This window comes from Phragmites australis, chromosome 18 (assembly GCF_958298935.1).
Source record: "Phragmites australis chromosome 18, lpPhrAust1.1, whole genome shotgun sequence".
Classification (NCBI taxonomy): domain Eukaryota; kingdom Viridiplantae; phylum Streptophyta; class Magnoliopsida; order Poales; family Poaceae; genus Phragmites; species Phragmites australis.
Genome location: NC_084938.1, coordinates 21494320 through 21521235, shown reverse-complemented (window position 1 = coordinate 21521235; position 26916 = coordinate 21494320). Strand labels below are relative to the sequence as shown.

The following is a 26916-nucleotide window of genomic DNA, read 5'->3' as shown; positions in this document are numbered from 1 at the left end:
CTCTAAAGGATGGCCTAATCAGGTACAAAAATAGAATTTGGGTCTCTCCTAATGTAGCATACAAAATAAAATCCCATTAGCATTGCATACTAGTGCCATTGGGGGCCACTCTGGATTTGAAGTAACATATAGAAGAGTAAAGAATTTATTTGCATGGCCAAGAATGAAGCAATATGTTAAAGATTTTGTGGCTCACTGTGCTACCTGCCAGCAAGCCAAAACTGAAAGAGTGGCCTATCTAGGACTTCTGTCTCCAGTGCCGATTCCACAGGGTGCATGGCAAGTGATTACCATGGATTTTATTGAAGGCCTTCCAACATCTGCCAGGTTCAGCTGCATATTAGTAGTGGTGGACAAATTTTCTAGGTATTCTCATTTGATCCCTTTGGCACATCCATTTACTGCTTTCCAGGTTGTAGTAACTTTTATGAACAACATATTTAAATTGCATGGCCTGCCTAGACCAATAGTATCTGATAGGGACAAAGTATTCACAAGTTTAGTTTGGCAAGTGATATTCAAATTGGTTGGGACAGAATTAAGAATGAGCACCTCTTATCATCCACAAATAGATGGTTGGACTGAGAGAGTCAACCAATATTTGAGATGTTTTGTTCATGCTTGTCCAACTAAATGGTCAGCTGGCTACCTTTGGCTGAATTCTGGTATAACACCAGCTATCACTCCACATTGGGCAAAACACCTTTTGAGGTCCTCTATGGTTATGAGCCCAGACATATAGGCATAAATAGAGTGTAAGCTTGTCAAATTCCAGATCTTCTAGAGTGGTTGCAAGACAGAGAATTAATGACCAAACTGCTGCACCAACATTTGACTAGAGCTCAACAAAGAATGAAAATACAGGCTGGCAAGAAACGTACAGAACGTCAGTTTGAAGTGGGAGACTTTGTATTTGACACTTCAACCATATGTGCAATCTTCTATATGAAATAGAGCACATCACAAACTTTCCTTCATATACTTTGGTCCTTATGCCGCTCTACAAAGAATTGGCACGGTGGCCTACAAACTACAGCTACCTCAATCTTCTTCAGTCCATCCAGTGTTCCATGTGTCCCAGTTGAAGAAGGCCCTTCCACCCTCAGAGCAAGTAAGTTCAGAACTGCCTACATTTGCTTCTAACATGTAGGTGCCTCAGATCATCTTGGACAGACGTCTGCATCACCACCAGAATCGCACTGTTCCACAGGTGTTGATTCAATGGTCCAATTATCCATTGTCGTTGGCTATCTGGGAGGATGAAGAAGCTCTACGCCAACAGTTTCCAAGAGCACCGCTTGAGGACAAGCCACATTTCAAGGAGGGGGGGATGTTACCAGCTCACACAGGCAGAAGAGGTGAGGAGAAGATGAAGTTCAACGATCTGAAGATGGTGGCAAGGCTATGCACAGGAGGAAAGAGTCAAGGCGCCAAAGGAAACCCAGTGCAAGGGTGTTTGGGCCGGTCTGGCAAAACTAAGGGTGCGGCCCATGTAATAGGAAGCCCACTACTCTTTCTTTTGTAAGAATTCCGATGCATATAGTTGAGGGAAATAAGCTGTAGGAACTGATGTGGAACATAACTCTGAATTGAGTGACGAATTCAAGCACGGCTGGTTGCCGTGTCTCTGGACTATCTCTTCCTCTCTACCCTATCTCTTTCTCTGTGATATTGTTCGTATCAAAGCATTGATTGCATCATTGAAGGTGCGTATCCAGACCTGCATGATGGAGCACGGAAAGCAATGAGTGAGTGATTGACTTGCCAGATCGGTCTTCCATCTGTCACATCAAATGAGAGAGAGGCTAGGAAGCAAAGCGTATAGGCACGAACCTGAATGTGTATTTTTTATATTTTCTTTTGAGATAAGATTTTATATGATGGGGAGATATATTTGTATAGAGCAGGACCACGTGTTTTTGCTTGTATCTGTTTTTTTCTTCCATCATATTTGTATAGGTCATGGGTTCTTTTGGGATGGACTGGAACCAGAAGGGCTTCGTTCTGTGGGATTGGGAGAATCTGCCGCCTATAGGTACAAGTGCAAATGAGAACCCCCAAGATTTTGCCACGGGCTGAACCGAAGTTTGCATGTGTACTCCACATTTTAATCCATTTTCTAGGTATGCACACCACATGATATAAGTATGGTAAGTAATATGTACACTGAGAGCAACACATATATCAGAAGCACTTCGCTCTTCAGACTACTTTATAGACCGGTAGTTTTGTTGACCATATATGGTTTAACGGCCAGTATTCCTATTTTTAATTATGGTTCCTATATTTCTATTCAAATTCCTTCACTTTTGATTTCCGACATTCCTAAGTTCATACCCATTTTTAACGTCTACATATTGTCTATCCCGAATGTCAGGATGACCTCCACTTACACTGGAATGTCAGAATAACCTCCACTTACACTGGGATGTCAGGATGACCACCACTTACACTGGTATTAAATACCAGTTACTTCCTTACAAGCAGAGGACGGCTCGTGGCCCCTCTCTGGCTGATTTTCTTCCAAAGCTTGATGGCCCACTTCCCAGGCTTTCGAGAGCTTGCCCGGGTTCCGGAGGACTAGGGCTCCGGGAGGCTAGGGCTCTGGAGAGCTCCGGAGCCTGGAGACACAAGAGGCATTCGGGGACCTGAGATTCACAGGCATAGGCTGATGGGGCCAAGGGCGTCGGTGTCCTTAAAGACAACCTCCAATAATCCCTTGCGGCCAGTAACTTCCCCTATATTGAGATGCAGTGGCCAGAGTGTTCATTGTCTTCGGAAGCCGGTTTTCGTGGCTCATTTATATAATATTTTTTGGGCTAACAATTTTCCTTGTAATGTTATTATATTTTTTGGTAAAATTTCTTAGTAAGCTAAGGCTAATGGGGAGTTCCTAAAACATGCTCAACGATATTTTGTAGAATGCTTTATCTATTTTGATATTAGTATAATGTGCACCTTTGATAACAAATATGGTGTTTGTGCAAGAAAATATCTTCCACGAATAAGTGCGGCGAGAGCCTCCTCTAGAAAGGGGACTCAATCTTGGAGAGAAAGTGGAGAGGAAGGAATACTAATGTGTTTATCATCAAGAGATTCGTCCCTGGCTTGATAGCCATGGGTATGTATTTATAGTATCTTTCGTGGAGTAAGTATACAAATATGTCCTTACAGAGATAGCGATGCAAGTTACCTCTATGCTACAGGAACTTGGGGCTAGTCGAATTACGCAGCCTCAGTTCAGGCAAAATACATTTACCCCTAACTAGAAGATATTATCTACTATAGCAAATATAGTGGTGTAGGTGACCTAGATGATGCGATCCTCAGTCGGTCGTCAATTGCGTCACGGCGCCGCACTGTCCCAAATATCAGGATGACCTCCACTTGCAATGGGATGTCATGATGGCCTACACTTGCATCGGCATTAAATACCGGTCACTTCCTTGCATGCGGAGGACGACTCGTGGGCCCCCTCTGGCTGATTTTCCTCCAAGGCTTGATGGCCTACTCCCCTAGGCTTCGGAGAGCTTGACCAGGCTCCGGAGGACTGGGGCTCCAGGAGGCAGGGGATCTGAAGAGCTCCGGAGCCTAAAGACTCGAGAGACCTTCGGAGATCTGAGATTCACAGTCATAGGCTGACGGGGCTAAAGGCGTCAGGGATCCTTAAAGACGGCCCCCAACAATCCCTTCCGGAGACTAGTAACCTCTTCTATCTTGAGAGGCAATGGACGGAGGGGTTCATGGTCTTTGAAAGCCGGACCTCCGGCTGGGGATCCAGAGCCTAAGGGCTCTAGAGGAGCTCTTGATGGCGGCCATTTAGTAATGTCTGCAAGCTGAGGTATTTCCCCCAATAGTACCCCCTCATCTGCTGGCCTCGAGGTACGGAGGGACAAGCGGATGCAGAAGGAACTAGCTCGAGTCCAACATCATAGTCTGTATATCCTACTATAGCTTATCATTGTTGAGGAGCCTCTCTAAGGTGACCGTGAGCGACGATGGCGAAGCTTGATAGCAATAGTGTAATTTGGAGGAAATAGCGTGGTTAACAGGTACACTGAAGGTGGGAGTCCATAACCCCATTAGCGGTTTACCGTGACAAGGCCTGACGGAGTCAATGCGCTCTGGGACCTATGTGGAGTAAACCCTTCATCTCCCTTGATGATGAGTCCTTTGGCTGCTTGCACCGTCATGGTGGTGGTTGCGTGTGACAACGAGGTATTCTCCTCGTTTTTTGGATCAAGTAATGGATGACGTGCGGTAATGGCAGCATATTGGACGGGGTAATGCGCATGTTCATCTAGGGTCATGTGCCCACGACCCTCGCATGCACCGAAAGATGCCTGAGCCATAAATGTGACGAGACGTGCATGAAAAAAACTAGGGAGCTATTGCAAGACGTTGCCACATAGGCGCGGATCGACCTGAGCGTGGCCACGAGCCCCCTATGGGAGTAATTGGGAGTGCCATGAAACGACACTCGTGGCGACTCTATTTTCCTCCCCTGGTGTGTGCAAGCAATTGGCCCGGCTATAAAAACCGAGGGTTCACCTAGTTGATCCTTCACCATTGTGTAACAGAGCGCTTCTTTTTGGCTTGAGTATGGCATTCTCTTCCTCCTCATCATCAGATATTACAATGGTTTCGACTGGCTCGTCGCTTCCGATGCCAACGCCAGTTCCGCCTGCTGTGGTGCCTCTGGGGTTGAGCAGTCTCGCTGGCATGCTTGCAAGGTTGGAGTCAATACTTGCAAGGTTGGAGCCAGCGGTTGTTGTGCTTCCATCCTTGCAGAGGGAGCTGTCTCCCACTGCTTTGCCCTGATCTCTAGTCCGACCGGCTACTCCAGTCCAGATTATCGATATCTCTAATGATGAAGGGGAGGTCCACTAGAATCTCTGGGAGAAGGAGATCGACGAGGAGGAGAAAGCGAAAGCATTGAAGGAGGCATCTCAGGTGGGGAAGAAAAAGGCCAAGGAGGAGGGAAATAAAGCAGCAGAGGACCACTCTTCATCCTCGTCCTCTGACAGCTCGAGGTTCGACTACTACATTATCTTTCGCAGCGGTAGGCTGCAGATGAAGTGCATACACCGCTATATGCGTCTGTAGCGAAAATGGTACTATTAGGTCATGATTGTGATTTTGATGATTAATGACAACATAGTCGTTGGGACTAACATATTTATCAAGAAAATATGTTAGTAGGTCTCATTGATGTAATACATCAAGAAATCACCGCAGCCGGGACAAAGTTTGATTGAATTGAAGAAATCCCAGAAGAATTGATCTGACTGGATAGTCCGGTGCAGAAAAGTTTGCACTTACCGGAGCTTTGTGTTCAGAGACTGTTAGCCTCACCGTATAGTCTGGTGCTCTGTGTGTTGAACTCACCAGAGTATTTCTGACAAAGGGGAGAAGGCTGAGGACCTCACTGAATAGTACAGTGATCTGCACTAGATAGCACTGGAGCATTTCTTGCAGAGAAAAATACAAGTGCAAAAGACTGAAAATCAACCCACCGAAAGGTCCGGTGCTTGGTTTATGCTCACCTGATGGCCCGGTATGAATGGAATAAACATTGGATGAATGCACCAAAGTATTTTATACAGAGAGGCTACAAAGGCTAGGATGGCTCAAGATAACTCATCAGAAGGTCCGGTGATGGATTTGAAGGTACACCGGAGTGTTTGGTGTTCACAGAGGCTGTGAGTGGAGTTCCAACGGCTAGTTTCTGAGTTTGTACTCACCGGATGATCTGGTGTTAGTACTACTGTTCTCACCGGATCATCCGGTATTAACAGCTTTTCTGAGTCGTTAAAAAACCAACTAGTTGGTGGGTTTGAGGCTATAAATACCCCTTCACTCAGTCACTTAATTGTGTGATATACTGCTGGAGTCTAGAAGAAGCTCATACACATTTGAAAAGACATCCAAGACACAAAAGTGCTTAAAGTGATCATCCGAGGTGATTAAGCACAAGATTAGAGAAGTGTTTAGTGCTTATAGGCCTAGAGTGAGTTGTAGCTAGGTGTTGTAGCTTAAAAAAGGGATCAAGAATTGATCTTAGCTTGTACAGAGTGTTACGTCGACACCTTGGTATCTTGGTGACTCGCTGGCATCTTGGGCCTTTGTGGCTAAAGCTTATTGACCTTTTGACTTGGTGTGGAGCTGTGACAAGATACATGTACGGGGACGCGAAGACCCTTGCATTGGTGGCTCAAGCTTCGAAGTGATCACAGCGGCAAGTGACCAGAAGAGAGGGTAGTGGTGAGACATTGCCTTGGTAGCTTGGTGGCTCATCGTGTTTGAGACCTTGTCTTGCTAACTTGGTAGCTCAAGAGCCGGGACCGAAAGAGTCGTGCCGATCAGGAGCATATCCTTTGTGGAGCTCCAACGTGGATTAGGGGTGGCATTCATGCCATCGATATCACAGGATAAAAATCTCTTTTACCTAGTTTGTCTCTCTACCTTATTTACATTTCTGCATTTACATACTTTTAATTTACCTTGCTAGAGCAGGATGCAATCCTCTTAAGTGGTAGAGTAGACACACTAGATAAACCTAGAGCTCATTTAGATAGAAATTGAGATAGCTTTATCTTGTGAAGTTTTTGGAACCGATTTTAATTTAGGTTTCTAAGTGTCCTAATTCACCCCCCCCCCCTCTTAGGACGTCACCATTCTTTACAATGTTGCTGCTAGAGCTTGTGGTTTCCTTGATAATCACCTTGTATTATTTCTCCCTCTGTGTTGCACTCTCAAGGTTTGTTTTTTTGTTTGTCACCGGTTTGTTGGTGCTTTCTTTGTAAGCATCTTTTGGATTTACAAGTTATTAAGAAGATAACTAAATCCTTGGACATGCTCATTGTTTTTCCTTTGATCAAAGTGTATGGCAATCCTTCGGATGTGTAGCCTTTCGTGTTTTTGTGTGCACCTAAGCCTCCATGCCTCACCTTTCCTGACCCCCTGGAGGAAAAGCCGATGATTAAGGCCGAGGGAGGCAGTTTGCGACCTCTTCAGCCCTGTCTGCCACTAGGTTCCAGCATGATATGAACATTCTTCTGTCTGATGCCGGTACAAACTCCTTTCCAAATTTATTCTAGATTTCTGACTTAAAGCAATTCATTCGGGGATGGGCAGCAGTTGCAGCCCAAGGATGTAGTTTGTGACCCCTTAGCTGTGGTGAGGGAGACAGTCCACGACCCTCTCAACCCTTAACCATGGTGAGCCTCTGGAGGCAGGGTCATTCGGAGCATAGCGGCGGCTGCCGGAGGCAAGGCTGATGGCTAAGCAGAGGGAGGCAGTCTGTGACCCCCTCGATCTTTAACCGCGGCGAGGCTCCAGAGGCAGGGCCATCCGGAGCCCGGTGGTGGTTGTCAGAGGTGACACCGATGGCTAGGTCGAGAGAGGCACTCCGCGACCCCCTTGGCCTTTAACTGCAACAAGGCTCCGGAGCCAGGGCCATCTGGAGCCCGGCGGCGGCTGTTGGAGATGACCTCGATGGCTAGGCCGAGGGAGGCAGCCTGTGACCCCTTGAACTTTAACCATAGCGAGGCTCTGGAGGCAGGGCCATCCGGAGCCCGACGGCAACTACCGGTGGTGACGCCAATGGCTAGGTCGAGGGAGGCACTCTGCGACCACCTCAGCCCTTAACCACGGTGAGGCTCCGGATGGCCCGACGATAGCTATTAGAGGTGAGGCCGATAGCTAGGTCAAGGGAGGCACTTCACGACCCCCTCGGCCCTTAATCCAGCGAGACTCCGGAGGCAGGACCATCCAGAGTCTGGCGGCGGTTGAGGGAGGTGACGTCGATGGCTAGGCCGAGGGAGGCAGTCCGTGACCCCCTCGGCCCTTTTTGGCAGCTATCGAATGGAGGGCGTGTATCGCACCTTTTCATGCAATGTGCTTTGCATGGAACGTTATTCCCCCAACCCCCTTGCGCCTTATGGTCATGAGCGGGCAAAGGGTGCGTTCTATTAGTGCCATTGTCATGTATGCTATGAGTGTATACATGCGTGCATGTATTTTTGTGTGTATGAAATGAAGTAATTTTTGGGTTAATCAATAAGCTGATATGGACTTCGATGGTACTGAAGCTATGCCTGTTCCACTCCTCACCGGCATGTAGCAATGCCAAAGGGTATGGGACCTCGGCGGTACTGAGGTTATTCTTGTTTCATGCCTCTCTGGCATGTAGAAATGCCGGAGGGTTTGAGACCTTAACGGTACTGATGCTATGCCCGTTCCACGCCTCTCTGGCATGTAGCAATGCCAGAGGGTCTAGGACCTCAACTGTACTGAGGTTATGCACGTTCCATGTCTCTGTGGCATGTAGCAATGCCGGAGAGTCTCAAACCTCGACGGTACTGAGGCTATGCATATTCCACACTTCTCCAGCATATAGCAATATCGGAGGGTTCACACCTTGCCAGCACAGAGGCTATGCCTTCAAGATGCTGGCGGGGCCATACCTCTCCGGCATGTAGGCTAGGCCTTAAAACATGTCGGAGGGTTTCTTACCTCTCTGGCACGGAGGCTATCATCTTTAAGATGTCAGAGGGTTTTCTTAAGGCATCTTCATGTGGTGGAAGTTTTCAAGAAATTTCTGTTTTGCAGAGGTCTTCAAGACATCTCCGTTTTACGGAAGTTTTCAAGACATCTCCGTGTGGATGAAGTTTTCAAGTGTTGTGCGCCATTTGAGCAAAGGTGTGACTTAAGTTTTACTGTCTACTGTTTGAACAGAGATATAACTTAAGTTTTTTAGTCTACTATTGAATAGAGATATAGCTTAAGTTTTATTGTCTACTATTATTACCAAATAGTTATATGTTGTAGAGGCCCTCGACAGCTAGACTAACTACTTTTCAGAGTACGCTGCCCCTTCTGTCTTGAAAATTTAACCAGCTAGGCAAGCTATTGCTAGGTGGTCATGGGCGTACCTTTGCCAAAATAAGGCCTCAACAGCAAGGTCGGAGGTTCGAAAGTCCTCGTAACTCCTAGGCGGGGAAAGGGTTGGTGTGACTCAATCCTCATCGCTGGGGTATTGTACTGTCAGCGGGAGGAGGTAGAGCATGCCGAGAGGGCTCGGTAAGGTCCAAAGACCTACTCAGTGGCCCATTTCGGTTTTAGGACCCCTGGATCACCTACCGCTGGCTCTTTCCCCTACCAGGCGCCCTGTCTACCTCCCGAGGTACTCCATCCGAAAGGCTATAAGGCTTCAAAAATTCTTGGTATTATGGACATGCCTGGCTCCATGCAGGATGCACTAGTACACGGTCGGCATCGAAGGCGTTTGCAGGATCTGCACGTATCGGAGCATGTGGTCTCTCCAGAGCCCCCTTCCATTAAGGGGGCAGAGGAGGCTGCCCGGCAGCTAGATTCTCATAAGACGCTTGCTCGACAGAGGTGTCCTAGGCGTGTCACAAGAGACACCGTGAGGGTGAGCCCAGGCATGAGTGCCCCTAGCACCCAGAACCACTAAAGGGCATCCTGCACGGCCATGGCCTCGGTAGTAACCCCTTGGGGTGTTACGAGGTCCTCGTTACACCATTTTTGGAGGGCCTTCGCACCGACCGGGGCCTTAACACTAGCTCGGGCTAGGAGTGTTGTCGTTCCATCTAGTGGCAAAACTGGTGGGTGTACAAAGCTTGCATGGTTGAGGTGGTCTTGTGCACCCTTGCACAAGCGTGGTCGGGGAGTCAGCCGCCTGTGCTGCGGCCTTGGTGGCCTTCTTTTTGAGTGACATCCTAACTCTCTTTGTACTTCTATGTTCGAGTCCTCACGGACGGTGCGCTGTTGGTGCAAGAAAATATCTTCTATGAACAAGTGCGGTGAGAGCCTCCTATAGAGAGGGAACTCAAGCTTGGAGAGGAAGGAATATCAATGTGCTTATCAATAAGAGATTCATCCCTGGATTAATGGCCATGAACCTATATTTATAGTATTATTCGGGGTGTAAGTATACAAATATGTGCTTACAGAGATAGCGTTGCAAGTTACCGCCATGCTACATGGGACTTAGGGCTAGTCGTATTACGTAGGCTAGGTTCGAGCAGAATATGTTTACCCATAACTAGAAGATATTATCTACTATAGCAAATGCAGTGTTGTAGGTGATCCAGAGGGTGCAATACTCGATCGGTCGTCAATTGCGGCACAGCGCCACACTGTCTCGAATGTCAGGATGACCTCCACTTGCAATAGGATATTAGGATGGCTACCACTTAAACCGATATTAAATACCGGTCACTTCCTTAGAGGTGGAGGACGGCTCGTGGGCCCCCTTTTGCTGATTTTCCTCCAAGGCTTGATGGCCCCCTCCTCGGGCTTCGAAGAGCTTGCCCAAATTCCGAGGGGACTAAGGCTGCAAGAGGTTTGGGCTCCGAGAGACTGGGGCTTTGGAGAGCTCTGGAGCCTGGAGACCCGAAAGTCTTTCAAGGACTCGAGATTCACAGACATAGGTTGATGGGGCCAAGAGCATCAGGGTCCTTAAAGATGGTCCCCAATAATCTTTTCTGGAGACCAGCAACTTCTCCTGTTTTGAGAGGCAATGGCTGAAAGGGTTCACGGTCTTCGAAAGCCAGACCTCTGGCTAGGGATCAAGAGCCCAAGGGCTCCGAAAGAGCTCTTGATGACGACCCTTTAGTAATGTCTGCAGATTAGAGTATTTTACTCAATATATCGCCTTCTGAAAAAGATGTTGTAAAATATGTTAGTTTATAGAACTTTAATATGGTAACTTTTAGGTTGTAAAAGTTACGTATATTATTTTGTTTTCCAGGTGCTATTCTATCTACAGCTATAAAGGTGCCAGCGAGTGTTACCAATTTCTGGCATAAAAGGCGTTCCTAGAACCTTAGAGATGCCACAGCCAGGGGATACATAGCTTTTTCGAGAAAAAAACAACTCAATTTGGCAGGACACAATGGAATATGCTGCTTGGGCAACAAAAACAAGTGATTTGGGCATAAATCATCAGGCAGAAATGTATCGTCTACATGAATAATTCATTGTTTTGCACCAGTTGCTTCTTTCTGTTTAGCCTTTAACTTTGTATTTTGTGCTGTAAAAGGCACAAATTGCGTGCATGGTGATGGTGTTTGGAGGAATTGATTGCTTCCACGCTTCGCTTCTTTAGATCGGGCCATCTGTTCCTGCTTTGTTTCAGTTATTAGTTCGTCGCCTTCTGTATCTGTGCGTGACGAAGCAAGCCAATACGACGAAGTTGGTTATCCAGTGATGTGGCAATTTAGATTCTTAACATCTGAAAAGAAGTCGCGTGATTTCCGACAGGTTGAACACTGAAAGTGTGATACTTTACTTGTTGAAAGGTCCCAATGGACCAGTGCACGTCAAGTTCTACAAAGTACCGGACGTTAGTGTTGAAAGAAATGAGACGCACATGAGTGCTTGTTCCATTGGTTTGTATCGTACGGTTTTATTTCCAAGACTGACAACATTGGCTTAGCCCATATGAGCAAAAGCAATTAAGCATAGAGTCGAAGTGGGCTTATAATTCGTGGGTGTTGGGGCTTAAAAGGAAGCCGGTGCCTCGCGCTTCTCCGACGTCCTTCCGAGTCGCAGCGGACGACAGGACCCATGGCCTTTCTTCATATGGCTCAATCCCTTCCTATGCCTGGAACATATAGAATTTTTGCGTGGAACATTTTGTTTTCATGATTGGAACAATTGACTTGTGGGTTTTGGGGCTCACCGAAGGTGCTTACCGGAGTCGAGACGATGTTGGTGAGCAGCGCGAGGGAGGCAGCGGGGGCAACGGTGGTGGCGAGTGGCGATTAGGGACGATGGGTGCTGGGCAGCTACCCAGCCAACAGATAACTGGGCCGTCATTTAGTCCATTGGGCCGCGCTAATTGGCTTTTAATGGGCCGCACTGAGCCCGTTATGCGAAGTACAATGGGCCCTTAAAATTACTTGGGATCCATTGGCATTTGACCAAGCCTAGCTCCAGGCTCAAAACCCAACTGTGGGCTGGATGGAACATATATTGAGCCCAAGATGAACACATCTGAGCTTGCTCGAAGCTTACGTCCCCGTGTCTTTTTTTCTTTTCTTTCATAGGACATGGAAAATTTAGTCTGGTCCTTATTTTCCTAGGGGAAGAAAAAAAGATCAACGCCGGAAGCAAATCCACGAACCACAGCAATCCTAATTCCTAACCATCGATTTCACAGAAGAACATGGCGAATTCACAGATCCGGAATCTCCAAAATCGTCGAAACAAAACCACGCGACAGGCCCCTGAATTTTCAGGCCTTCCACCCCAGGTCGCGGCAAGAACGATCGAGCCAGCATACCCATCCGTACCTAGACTGCTGCACAATACACAAAGTACCATCCTGCACCGACAGCCGAATGAATCATCTCGCCTGCACGACGCGTCGGCGTAGGAGTCGACAACAGGGGCGGTAGCTAGTCCGGCTGCAGCAGCAGAGCGGCAGTCGCTTTATTAAAGGTGAGGCAGGCTCGCCTCGGAGTCGCCGTCGAGCGCTCCAGCCTCCAGGACGACAAGGAATCTCCGCTGCCCACCGCCGCGCTCGCGCGCACGGGAACCAAACCAACAGAAAATGAACCCACCACGCGGTGCCGCTCGTACCCGGCACGCACACCTGGCGCGGCAGGCAGGCAGGCAACGCCAAAAAGCGAGCGAGGTGGCCTCGGCGCCTCTGCGCCTAACCCCTCTTGATTTTTGCGTCATTAGATTACTCCAGCAAAAAGCTTTGTGCCGTGCATCGTTCATTCCGGCGTTCCCGGTACGTGTCCTCCTGGTGGAGGTCGAATCAGGTCTGCGAGTATCCTGGTAGTAAATGGAAGGTCAAATCAGGTCAGCGAGTACAGTACCTTTCACTAACAAATCGTACTGATTAACACAGTGCCGATGTTATTAGCAGCACATTCTGCATAATCAGAACCTCTGATATTCGTCGTCTGCACTCCGCACCATCTCACCCTTTTGCCGCCATTATTATGTCACGGTCATTGTGTGGCTAAGCCTTTTGACAAAGGGACGCTATGGCTATGCTATGCTATGCACACCAGCCATTTCCGTCACCTTCTTCCCTCCATCTCTATCGAAATTCAAAGCCGAATGATGTGAATTGAAAGCAGGATATCCTACTGCAAGTACGCACTGCCCCCACTTTACTCACTCACTCACACTCGAGCCGAGCCGAGCCGAGCGTCACACGTCCATGTGAGCTCAGGTGAGGACCATTGAACCACTAATGGTACAAGATCGTAGATGCACACGCATCATAAAACCGCTTGGAAAGCTCCGATATTACAACTGCAAAACCACATATTGGCATGCTTCAGAAAAGCAACAAAAAGACCAGGAGTGGAGTGGAGGAGGAAGCAAGGCTGCAAAGGAGAAGAAGGGCAAAGAAAAGAACCCTGAGCTTAATGCAAGGGTTCCAGACTTCCAGTATAGCTTACTTAGCTAATACAGCTCCTCCATAACGTATACTACAGCTAATAATAACCTTAATGCTATTACCTTAAGGTCCATGGAGCAATATCTTAGAAGAGCACTTCCACTGAGCTTGTGTTCACTTGATCACTTCATCAGCTCCGGCTTGGCTGTTGCTCACTGCAGTGGCGCCTGCACTGTCACGACGATCGAGCTCCTGACGGTGTGCCGCCCGTCGCTCCACGTCAGCGCCCCGCTCCTCACCTGCGAGCTACCGGGTTCCATCCTCTTGGCGGGCGCTACAGCGGCCTCCACCCGCACCGTGAAGCTCAGCTTCTGCCCGTCGCGCCGGAACGCCAGCTGCCTCGGCTTCACGGTCACGTTGCACCCCTCGGGGGCTCGGACCGCCGCGCGGTACACCGCCCGCCCGCCGCCGACGTTGGTCGCCGTCCGGATGAAGTGGGTCTTCATCGCCGCCCTCGCGCCGTCCTCCGCGACAAACGTGGCGGACAGGGACGGGTAGTTGAGGTTGCCCGCGTGCCCGGCCCGGCGCGCGCCACGGCAGTCAGCCTGGCGCCGCGTGATGGCGCGGATGTTCTGCTCGGTGTAGTTCATGTTGCAGAGGAAGTTCACGTAGTCCGCAGGGGTGATGTCGTAGACGAGGCCGGGGTCCATGGCGCGCATCGGGTCCACGTGCCCGGCGCCGAAGTCGAACACGTCAGCAACCGCGCCGGTGGACTCGTCGACCATGGTGCCGTTGCTGTTGTCCTCGATGTAGGCCGTGGTCATGAGCGCCGACTTGATCGCGGCGGGGCTCCAGGTAGGGTGCGCGGCCTTGAGCAACGCGGCGAGTCCAGAGACGTGCGGGCAGGCCATGGACGTGCCCGAGAGGATGTTGAACTCGGTGCGGCGGTTGTCCGAGGGGATGCCGGCCGGGCCGACGCCGCTGGGCCACGCCGCGAGTATGTTGAGGCCGGGGGCTATCAGATCCGGTTTCAGTATCTCCGGGGATTGGGGGTTCGGGCCACGCGCCGAGAATGCAGCTACCACCGGCGCCGGGTGCACGCCGAGGTGGGTGCCTTCGAACAGGATGGTGCCCGTGGCTGGCCTTTGTTTAGTGGATGAAGCAATGTACTTACGGAGCTTCTCGCCGGAGGCTGCGCCGACAGCGGTTGCCGGCAGGACGTGGCAGTCCGCAACGAGGCCCTCACCATCGAACACCCCGTTGGCAAGCACCATCCCGACGCCGCCCGCGCGGTGCACCACGTCACCCTTGGCGGCGCGCGAGTTCACGCCGCGGTCGCACACCAAGATCTTGCCGCGGACTGCGGCTGGGTCCAGCGAACCGTCGAGGCACATCGACGCCGAGTAGCCATCAGCCGCGGACGAGGCTGCGCTGCCGCCGATCGCTCCGGCGTACACTAGCTCGTACATCTTGCCGGACTCGAGCGCCGGACCCCCGTACACGCTCACGCCGTCGAGCACCTGCCCGTTGCCAAGCTGCACGTTGGCCGGGAAGGCGCGGTCCATGGACCCGGCCCCGACGGTGGCCATCCAAGGCGCCACATTGGTCACCGTGAGCCCGCCAGGCCCACCGTTGCCGGCCGAAGCCGACACGACGATCCCGGCCTCGGTCGCGCCGAACGCCCCAATGGCGATGGCATCGAGATAGTACGGAACGACCACACCGCCGACGCTGAGCGAAACCACATCAACACCATCAGCAACAGCCGCATCAAACGCAGCAAGAATGTCGGAGTCGAAGCAGCCGCCCACCCAGCACACCTTGTACGCCGCGAGGCGCGCCTTGGGAGCCATCCCCGCGGCCACGCCGCGCGCGTAGCCGAGAGTGGACGCCGGGAACACGTACCGCCCGGCGGCGATGGACGCGGTGTGAGTCCCGTGGCCGTCCGTGTCGAGCGCCGACCTGACCTCGGCGGTCTCGTTCATGCGGCCGGAGGTGGCCTCGTAGCCCTTGGAGAAGAACCGCGCGCCCACGAGCTTACGGTTGCAGGAGCTGGGCGGGAACCCGGGCCCCGACGCGCACACCCCGCGCCACTTGGTCGGCACGGGGCCGAGCCCCCGGTCGTGGAAGCTGCGGTGCGTCGGCGAGATGCCGGTGTCGACGATGGCTATCACCAGGTCAGCCCCGAAGTCCGAGTCCGCGAGCAGAGCTGACGGCGGGGAGGACAGCAGCCCGAGGAAGCGCGGCGAGCGCGTGGTGGCGAGGTGGCGCACGCGCTCCGGCACCACGGCCACCACCCCGGGGGCGGACGCCAGCGCGGCAGCGGCGGCCGGGGACATCCGCGCCGAGAACCCGTGGAAGGCGGATGAGTAGGTGTGGACCAGCGGGCCGCCCTCCGGCCACTCCCCCGCGCCACCGTCGCTGGAGGCCGCCGCCAGCACCACCGCCTCGTACCAGTGCGCGTGGGTCGGGTAGACCGACGGCTTCGCGTCGGCGTCTACCCGCACGATGTACGTCCGCTCCGCTCCCCCTCCCCTGCTGCCGACGCGCGCCGATACGCCCGCCACAGCGGCAAGAACCACCACTAGCAGCAGCAGCACAAGGTGGTACGGCCGCATCAGCACCATTGCGGATCGGGCGGGCGGTGGAGGGACTGGGTTAGGGGTAGCAGCCAAGGGGAAAACGGAAAGCGAGCGGGTCTCAATGCCTGCCTCGCTGCCTCCCTCCTCGGGTGAAGGAGACGGATGCTGGGGCCTGCTGGGGCCTGGGGGGAGGGAGATGGCCAGGCCAGATGCGGTGTTGCCGTGGTTGTGCACAGCACTGCACGGACGCGGTGCATGACGAGGGGTGGCTATGCGGCGTGGCCGTGGAGTCGTCAGTCGTGGCTGGACTGGACCGGACCGGGAGTTGTCGCGGCTTGTTTGTACGTGCGCCACTGTGCGTACGCTTGTGAGTTTGCCTGCGTAGTCACGGGTGGAATGGAAGGGTTGGAATCGCCAGAGGTAGATAGATTGGTGGTCTGTAAATTAAAATTCCGTGCAGCATTTACCGTTCAGCTGCTAACTGGTACCACGGAAACTGAAAGATACGGACAGATGATACAACCAGGTACTAGATGCGGTAGCAGATATAAACACTGTCGATACGAGGTAACGCTTAAAAATAGTGGATTGGAATTTAGTGGTCGCTATAGTATTTCTCGGACAGTTATAGCATTTGTAAGATTGTTTTAGTGGCCGCTATTTAAGTCATGCTAGCGGTTTATTCCTAGCGTATTGTTTTTTAAAAAAATAATTTTTGGTCTTATTACTTTGTTGTATAAAAAAAATTAGGTGTTTTTCAAATACCGCTATTAAAACTTAGCGCCCGCTATATTACTTGATATCTGCTATCCGATACCTTGATGCAAATTCGCTATGACCCTGTTATCCGCTATTTATTAACGCCTCTTAAAATTCAAATACCCGAAATTTAGGAGATATATCGAGGCGACAAAGAACAATGGCAGGGTTATGAGAGGCGTTTGATTTAGGGGCTCCTTCATCGTCGGGTTTAGAAGAGGTCTTGAGGAGGGAGGTTGGCCCGACGGATGAGGCGTACACAGAGAACGGGTGCCACGAGCCACAGGTGGCGGAGGATGACGAGTGGGCTATACCGGGGCAGGGGAGGCAATGATGCCGGGTATGATGGTGGACGGCGGGAGCGTCGCCTGAGATGGATGGAGGAGGGTGAGAGGCGGGGGAACGAGTTGCATGTCATGAAAAGGAAGCACAATGCGTGTTTGGAAGAAGATGCCCTGAGAAAGAAGAAATGAGTAAAGGCGTTGGATAAGATCATTGGTCTACTCAAGTCGCGTGAAAAGAACGATGTGGGAACGAGATTGACGACTAGATGGGGTGAATATGTGTCTCAACAAAATTTTTGCTAAATCGATGGTCTTCTCCTATTTGGATCACCCAATGCACCTTAAAACTCAAACGGAAGCAAAAATAGAGAGAAGTTTTAACAAAAGAAAATCGAGGCAACACGACTCTACGGATGTTTTATGAACGATAGGTTTCATTTAAGATCAATCCATGTGTCTTAGCAATCGAAAGATAACAACTTGTAAAGAAACAAGAAAAGATGAACACCGAGCAACGAAACTCTCCAAGTTGCTTGCCTAGAGGTAAAGGAATTCAAGATTCCATCAGATAAGAGTGTGTATGCGAATTTTATGCCTCTAGCAATAAGAAGAATGACCTCACAAGGTGCTAAAATTTTAGCAAAAAACCAAAATAAAAATCAAAACCAGAAACTGAAAAACTTGCAAACTTGCAAGGGAAAGAATAGAGAGAAACTAGAAGGAGGGGAATTCAAGCATATGCAAAAACATAAAATTCATTACTCAAAGAGGTCGCCCTATTTTATGCGGATTACAAAGATTTATCTCTTAAAACTCTCATCTATTATGTAGAATAAGCAATCATCCTTCTCTCCTCTAAAACCCTATCTCTAAACTCTCAAATGGGTACCACAAGGGGGCTCAAGTGGCTGGTCCAAACTCTCTCATAGCCCTACCCCTCTATTTATAGGTCTAGGAAACTTGACCTCTAAGTTTCCTAACTTTTTCCCAAAATGCATCTCTCTTGTAATATACTCCTACCTCAACCAATGACATTTTGATCCATTTTCTTCTCTATTTATCGAACGGCCGTGATGCCTTCATGACTTAGCTTCACCTCGACACAAGCTTCGTAATGGTGCCACATACTCCTCCAGCCCTCCCACGGTTTTGAGGCCAAACCGCGAAAACGTATGCACGCTTCTCAAAGTGTGACTCGCTGCCTTGCTTACACCTTAAGCAAGTACTTCGATGTTGACGCGTGTACTCCGTCATGCGATCCTGACCGCCGGCAAGTTTCTCCCGCTCTCGATCCCTTAGGCTGCCTTGTCACTTGCATCGGCATCCCCTTCGCTTGATTTTGTCAACACATTGTCTCCATCCCCCTTATATGCTTTGCTTGACCTCCACGTATTCAGCTAGAATCATCCTTGACTCCGCTCGGCCTATTTGATCATCCGGCACCAAGCACTCTGCTTGGCCCCGATCATCCTGCCGTCGACCGACAAGTTGCATCCATCACCTGCACACCATGAGACAAGCAAAACACATATCTCCAACTCCAATTCTAGTTAGTCCATAATCAATATTCTCAAATGAAATCTCAAATCAATTCAAATCATATCAAAGCTCATGCAAAACCGAAGATCATCAAGTCAAATAAATAACAACGCCAATCATTCATCACAAGTAAACCAACGCACATTTCAACTTGGTTTCTCAATCTCCCCTTTGATGAGTGCATTGACAACCCTCAAAACAGAAAGATTTTGGTTTGAAGAAATTAAGATAAGTTCATCCAAGTGAACAAAAACTCGACAAAAAGAAAAATATGTCATTTGGCATAAGAAATGTTGCAAAAGTCCTAAGAGAGGCAAATATGAGCCAAAAAACTCGGAGCAAGAAAAACTCAAAAACCCAATAACACATGCTCCTCCTTGATGATTACACATTGTCGATGAATCAGGAACCAGGGGTCCCCAAGTCCCGAGGCTAGATCAGCAACTTGCCACATGGCGCCCTCCCGCGGGGGCCATCTTCGCGAGGTACGAGAAGACTAAGTCCCGGGAGAGGGTGCTCGGGCCATGAACAGTGGTCTCCGAGTACCCGAGTCCCCTGATGATCCAAGAAGACCAAGTGCCGGGAAGAGAGTGCTCGGGGCTGTGAACAGTGGCCCCTGGGCACTCAAGTCCCCCGACGACCAGAAATGCCGAGTACCGGGAAGGGTGTGCTCGGGGCTGCAAACAGTGGCCCCCGAGCACAAGGAAGTTAGTTCCGGGAGAGAGCACTCGGGGCCGCGAGCCGCGGCCCCCGAGCACTCGGTTCCCTGAGGTCCCAAACAGTCAATTCCGGGAGAGAGCGCCCAGGGCCACGAGCAGTGGCCCCCGAGCACTCGGTTCCCCGAGGACCAAGAAAGAGCATATCCGGGAGAGAGTGCTCGGGGCTGTGAACAGTGGCCCCCGAGCACTTGGTTCCCTGACAGCCTCAGAAGTCCTTCATTAGTGGCCCTCACAGAGGTCCAGCAGTGAGGTGTCAACCAGTGAAAGGCCCGATGCCGCATTTAAGAGGGCGCGTGGCCTGTCGCTTCCAACTGCTCCTGCCACGCTCGGTGTCAGTCCCTGCCACGGCCTGACAAGGAAGCGTGGAGACATTTAATGCACGGGTCCCATCCCACGCCATCCGACGCGCCTCGGGATAGCATCGCGAAGCCCAAGGCGCCCCGCCTACCGCCCTGCTGTGTCAGGCGTACAAGACCGGGCGGGCACATTGGGCCGTTCGGAGATTGCCCGATGGCCCTCTCTGCGGCGCCCGTGCAGACGACATCATGACGACCGAGATCGAACGGGGGTGCGTTTTCAACCCCCCGTCACTTCGCGCAGCAGCCCATGATGGTTGCTTTCCATTTATGGCGCTTTGGAACTTGTGTCCTCCCTTTCGGGGCACGCTACCGACGCCGAGTATTTAAAAGGAGCCGGCGGACACGAGGAAGGGGGGATCCGACCGCCCAAGTCGACACATCCGATCCGAACGAAGACAGAAGAACTCCCCAGTACAAGCACAAAAGCTGAGACCACCGAAGAACAAGGAGTCCGAAGCTCTAGAATAGACAAACATTCTTGTAACCAGCAACATCCCTGAGAGACATTCTCAGTGCATTACATTCTCAGTGCATTTATAGCATCCACACAGGAGTAAGGTATTACGCTCAGTGCGGCCCGAACCTATCTAAAAATCCCTCCAAGTGCATTTACTGCATTATACATCAGATCATTCCACCTGCCATTGCATTTACATCCATTTATTTCTCCCGCAAGACAGATTCAGAATCATCCCCCCGGCCGAATCTCAAAGGGGGTCCCTCCGGATCCCTGCTTTAGGAGTTCACCCTCCGACACACATATTCCATTTTTTTTCCTTTCATTTCTAGATAAATGTAATTTTCTCTCCCTTTGTTGAATATTTGTGCATAATATCTTTGGGCATATTTTCTCCCTCTTTAGCAATGCAAACGTCAAGGATACAACACTATGCAAATGATGTGCAAATAAAATGCAAGCTTACAAAGCTTCACATATAGATCACAAAGCACTTTCAAGGAATAGAGATGTCAAAGCAGAGTAAACAATATAACTCAAAGACGCACAAAGTCTCAAAGTGAGTTCATATCATAAGCACCGTAAGTGAAGAAAGTTTTGATCATGTTGTTCAATTATCCAGAAGATGTCACCACAAAAGTATTCACAATTTCATGATCAATGCAAAGATTAGAGAAACTAGTGCTATGTCAAGTTCAAACTAGGCAACCAAGTTCAACCCGACAGGCTATACAAATACCCACATATCAATCCAAGCCTTAGTTTAACAACATGAAAAATAATATTTTTAGCATATTAAAAAACACAAGTTAACTTTATCATTTGATCATTTAACTATCCTCAAGTGAGTTTTAAGCAACCATGGATTCATTTCTTTGGCAAACCACATGAAGCCTTAAGCCACCGTATTGGATTCAATTTTACCTCAAAACTTGATCATTAATTTTATTAACTCAACATAGGATTCAAGATATGCAATTTTTTACAAAGCCAAAACAAATTGTGTCTTTGCGACATATAAGAGCACATGCTCTCCCAAGGGTTAATCATGGGCTAAGTATTTACATAGACAAAGGTCAAAGACCCAAAATTCGCTGAACTGAACAAAGCGGCCTAGCACAAGATTTTTACAAAACTAGCCCTAATTTAAGCACTGATCAAGTTAAATCAAACACTCCAGGTGACAAGAGATTATATTCGCATTTCAAGTTCATTCTTAAAAAAGACAAGTTTGCTCACAGATTTTATGCCATGTTTCAATAAAAGTCTAGGTTTGCACAAATTATTATATATCCACTACACTTAGCACAAATTCACAACTATTACAAGAAAGTGCAAAGAACATATAAGTGAAGCTTGCTAATATGATTATCTTAAAAAATACTATGCAATGCAAATACAACAAAAGTAAGATGGAGAATGTACAAAGATAACTCCCCCTCACACAATACCATAGGGATGACACACACCAAGCTCTCCCATCAGAAAGGTAAACTTTGTTGCATCTAGAGGCTTAGTAAAGATGTCAGTTAGCAGGTGTTATGTATCTATGTAGCTCAACCCAGTGTCTCCCTTCTCATTGTGGTCTCTCAGGAAGTGGAATCTCGCATCTATATTTTTGGTTCTGGAGTGTTGAATTGGGTTATTAGCTAAGCTTATGTCACTGGTGTTGTCATACAAAAGTGGCACACTCCTGAAATTTAACCCAAAATCCCTCAAGGTAGCAACCATCCATAAAATATGTGAACAACAATTAGCAACAGCTACATATTCAGCTTCAACGGTAGACTGCGCAACGCTAGACTGCTTACAAGAAGACCAGCACACAAGAGAAGTACACAAGAAAAGACAAGTACTAGAGGTGCTCTTCCTATCAATTCTACAACCAGCAAAATCCGCATCCGAGAAGCCAAGAAGAGAAAGCGAAGAGGATGCAGAAAACCAAATACCATACTCGAGAGTGTGCTTAAGATACCTCAGAATGCGTTTCACCGCTTGGCGATGAGATGTCCTTGGTGAAGCCTGGAAACGAGCACACAAGTAGACGACGAAGTGGATGTCGGGTCTTGTCGCCGTCAGGTACAAGAGGGAGCCGATCGTGCTCATGTACTTTCGCTGGTCCACCTCCTCGCCATCTTCATCCGGATCAAGCACGGTCGAGATAGTCATCGGTGTTGCCAATGGCTTTGCATCGCTCATGTCGAACTTCTTCAGCAAATCCTTGGTGTACTTCGTTTGGTGGACGAATGTACCTTGCTTGCATTGCTTGATTTGTAGCCCAAGGAAGAAGTTGAGCTCACACATCATCGACATCTCGAACTTTCTACTCATAGTTTCTGTAAACTTGGCCATAAGTGCATGAGAAGAGCCACTAAAAATGATATCATCAACGTAAATCTGAACAAATAAAAAATCATTACCATGCTTGAGAGTGAACAAAGTTTTATCAGCTGACCCTATCACATACCCATGCTCTAGCAAGAAAAACCTAAGCCTATCATACCAAGCCCTAGATGTCTGCTTAAGCTCATACAAACCTTTCTAAAGCTTGTATACTCTATGAGGGTATTTAGGATGCTCAAAGCCTAAGGGTTACTTAACATAGACATCTTGCTCTATAAAACCGTTTAGGAAAGCACTCTTGATATCCATTTGATACAACTTGAAACATCGGGATGCCGCAAATGCAAAGAGGATCCTGATAGCTTCTAGCCTAGCTACTTGTGCAAAGGTCTCTCCAAAGTCTATCCCCTCTACCTGAGTGAAACCCTGAGCTACTAGTCTAGCCTTGTTTCTTACTACAGACCCATCCTCCCCATGTTTATTTTTAAAACCCATTTGGTGCCTATGGTGTGAATATTTCGGGTGGCTCTACTAGGACCCAAACTTGATTTCTCTTAAAGTTTTCAAGCTCTTCATGCATGTCATTGACCCAACTCGAATCAGATAAAGCATGTTCAACATTATAGGGCTCAAAAGAGCAACAAATGCAGAATCAGTGAAATGAGCATGAGAAACAGATTTGGATCTCGTTACCCTCTCACCAAGGTCGTCGATCATCAGCTGTGGGGGATGTCGTCGCTGAATGTGTTAAGGGGCTTCGCGCTGCGAGATGACCTTCCCCTCAAACACTGCTGGTGCAGGCTCGAAAGCAGCTGAAGTGGAAGTAGAGACTGTAGGATCCTCTGTCGGTGTCGAGGAGACAGGAACCAGCTCGGGAACGAGTGTAGTAGTAGGAAGTAGCGAATCATCCTCGTCACCCCCAAAAGCTGGAAGGTCGCTGTCTACAAAAATGTTTTTTGCTCATCTCTTGATCACCTGCACACTCAAAGACAGGGCTAGTACAAGGGGTTGATTCATCAAAGGTCACGTCACAGGACTCCATGTTGGTGTTAGTGTCAAGATTAAAGACCCTGTAAAAATAACTATGAAGATAATACCCTAAGAAAATGCAATCGGAAGAACGCGACTCGAACTTGTCAAGATTGCAACGCTTTAGGATGAAGCACCAACATCCAAAATCTCTCAAATGCGAAGCCTTCGACTTCCTCCCAAAACGTAACTCATAAGAAGTCAAATTCAAGATCAAGTGCAAGAAAATTCAATTGGAGATGTCGCACGCCATGCTAATGGCCTCAGACTAAAATTTCATAGGAGTCCTATGCTCATCGAGCATCGTCCTAGCCATCTCCTTCAAAGTGCGATTTTTCCTCTCAACTACGTCATTCTGCTAAGGAACACGTGGGCAGAAAATTGATGCTCAAGACAGAAAGCATCAAAGAGATAGTTCTTGAACTCGGTGCATTATCACAATGAATTGCTTTCAATGCAATAGAGAGTTCTTTGAACAATCTCAAAGCCAAGCTAAAAAATGTGAAAACACTTCATCCTTGCTCATAAGAAAGAAAACCCAAGAGTAGCGAGAGAAATCATTAACAATGACAAGTACATACCACTTCCCACCCGTCGAACAAACCCGAGAAGGACCAACAGTTTTCATATGGAGAAGTTCTTCCGATCATTCAGTCATCAGTAGATTGATTGGTGGGTGAGAGGCGGCAACCATCTTGCCATACCGATAGGGAGCACAAATAAGGTTCTTCTCAAACTTGAGCTTGGGCAATCCTCAGATAATGTCTAGAGCACTCAAACGAGTAAGCAAATCAAAGCTCATATGCCCTAGTCCCCTATGCCATATCCAAAGTTCAGAAGAAGGTTGAGCAATCAAACAACGAGAAGAACCAAGTGACTCAAAAAAATTAGCTCCAAAAACTCTCCTAACTCTGGAAATTCGGAATATCAAAGCATCTGAAGAATCAAGAACTCGAGAAGTATCGTGTTTGAAACGTATTTCCAAGTCCTTATCCAGCAACTGAGAAACAGAAAGCAAATTGTATCCCAGATGTTCCACCAAAGCCACATCCTTGAGACTAAAACTCCCATTCACTTTTACTATACCTTTAGCTTTCACCCTTTCTTTCCGATTATCCCCGAAAGTGATGTACTTGTGCCGCTTCGTCGGGGTGAGGCTAGAGAACCATGATGTATCTCCGGTCATATTGCGCGAATAACTAGAGTCAATGAGTCACTTATTCTCTAGGCTTTCGTCTGATACCTACATGCAGGAAGAGTAGTAGGTAGATGGCTCAGTACTAGGATTAGTCATAAACTTCTTGGGAATCCAGTACTGGGTCATCCGCCCTGAAGCAGTAAAAGTAGGTGCATGCAAATCAACACTAGTACGATGGGGGCGAGAACCACAAAGAGAAAAATGTGGTGCGCCAAAGCGCTGGAACTCAAAGCCTCTTACACGTGGATCAAAATCATATGAGTCATAGTAAAATCCACGCCGAGCACCACCTCTAGGAAGAAACTGAAAAGCGCTAAAGACTCGTGGGTAGGAGCGAGGAGAAGGCTCATGTACACCAATAGAGCAGCGGTACATATCCTGGGTACTCCACTCCCACTCACGCCGCTCATCCATCCTATGGCAAAAGCAATACCAACCAAGTGACCCTCTCTCTAGCAGTAGGTGCAGTGGTAGCGTCTCTCGAGAACTCGACTGCTAGTCACTCTAGGCTCTCTTATAGGGGCTCTTATCTGAAAACTTAAACGGAAGCAAAAATAGAGAGAAGTTTTAACAAGAGAAAATCGAGATAACACGACTTCACGGATGGTATATGAACCATATATTTTATTTAAGATCAATCCATGTGTCTTAGCACTCAAAAGATCACAACTTGCAAAGAAACAAGAAAAGATAAACACTAAGCAACAAAACTCTTCAAGTTGATTATCTAGATGCAAGTGAATTCAAGACCCCATCACATAAGCGTGTGTATACGAATTTTATGCCTCTAGCAACAAGAAGAATAACCTTACAAGGTGCTGAAATTTCAGCCAAAAAAATCAAAACCAGAAACCGGAAAACTTGCAAACTTGCAAGGGAACAAATAGAGAAAACTAGAAAGATGAGAGTTCAAGCATATGCAAAAATATAAACTTCATTACTCAAAGAAGTAAACTCTATTTTATGCGGATTACAAAGATTTATCTATCAAAATTCTCACATATTACATAGACTAAGCATTCATCATTCTCTACTCTAAAATTCTAGCTCTAAGCTCTCAAATGGGTGACATAAGGGGGCTCAAGTGGCTGATTTAAACTCTCTCATAGCCCTACCCCTCTATTTATAGACTAAAAAATCTGACCCCTAAGTTTCCTAGTTTTTTTCCAAAATAGCCATCTTTTGTAGTACACTCATACCTACCACCCGAAACATTTTAGTCAATTTTCTTCTCCATTCATCAGTTGGCCATGACGCCTTCACGACTTAGCTTCGTCTCGATGCAAGCTTCACGATGGTACCATGTGCTCCTCCAGCCCTCCCACAGGCCAAACCATGAAACCGCCTGCACACTTCTCAAAGTGTAGCTCGCTGCCTTGCTTACACCTTAAGCAAGCGCTTCGATGTTGACGTGTGTACTCCATCATGCAATCCTGACTACCGGTAAGTCTCTCCTGCTCCCGATCCCTTATGTTGTCTTGTTATTTGCACCAGCACCCCCTTCGCTTGACTTTATCAACACGTCGTCTCCACCCCCCTTACATGTTTTACTTACCTCCACATGTTCAGCTAGAATCATCCTTGACTCCGCTCGACCTCCTTGATCATCCGCATCAAGCACTCTGCTTAGCCCCAATCATCCCGTCATCGACTGTCAAATTACATTCATCATCTACACACCATGAGACAAGCAAAACATATATCTCCAACTCTAATTTCAGTTAGCCCATAATCAATATGCTCGAATGAAATCTCAAATCAATTCAAATCATATTAAAGCTTACGCAAAACCGAAGATTATCAAGTCAAATAAATACCAATATTAATCACTCATCATAAGTAAATTAAGATATATTTTAATTTGATTTTTCAAACGATGTTATTTTTGGCGCTCATAAATAGAATCGCTCCTATTTATTACCTTGGATACAACAGCCTAATGTACAAGTTGACTCTAGCAATACTTCTAGCTGATGAACTACGAATAGTAACATCTCCATACTGTACTCTCGGAAACTGTGCAAATTTACTAGAAAACGTACGTAATCTGTTCTAAAAAAATTCCAAACCTTGACGCATGTTGCATTCTTTGATGCGAGATTGGCTTGAAAAGGTGGAGCGTAGATGCGAGCGAGGATACTGACAAGGAGCCAGCAGCAGCATCTCTTGACGATGCATTGGCTGAGATAAACCACGGTCGAAACTGAAGGTAGTAAGTCTTGCATTGGCTGCGAGAGGTAACTTTTGCTGCATCTCT

General features: G+C 48.3%; 1 protein-coding gene across 1 annotated transcript; it reads right to left on the bottom strand.

Annotated features, from left to right (window-relative positions):
* Positions 1 to 13241: 13241 nt before the first annotated feature.
* On the bottom strand, positions 13242 to 16237 carry LOC133898240 (subtilisin-like protease SBT1.5). Its single transcript, XM_062338850.1, has 2 exons — positions 13513 to 16237; positions 13242 to 13302 (listed from the first exon to the last, which is right to left on the bottom strand). Exon 1 carries the CDS (start codon positions 16015 to 16017, stop codon positions 13603 to 13605), a length of 2415 nt encoding a protein of 804 aa, XP_062194834.1. The 5' UTR covers positions 16018 to 16237; the 3' UTR covers positions 13242 to 13302; positions 13513 to 13602.
* Positions 16238 to 26916: the final 10679 nt, after the last annotated feature.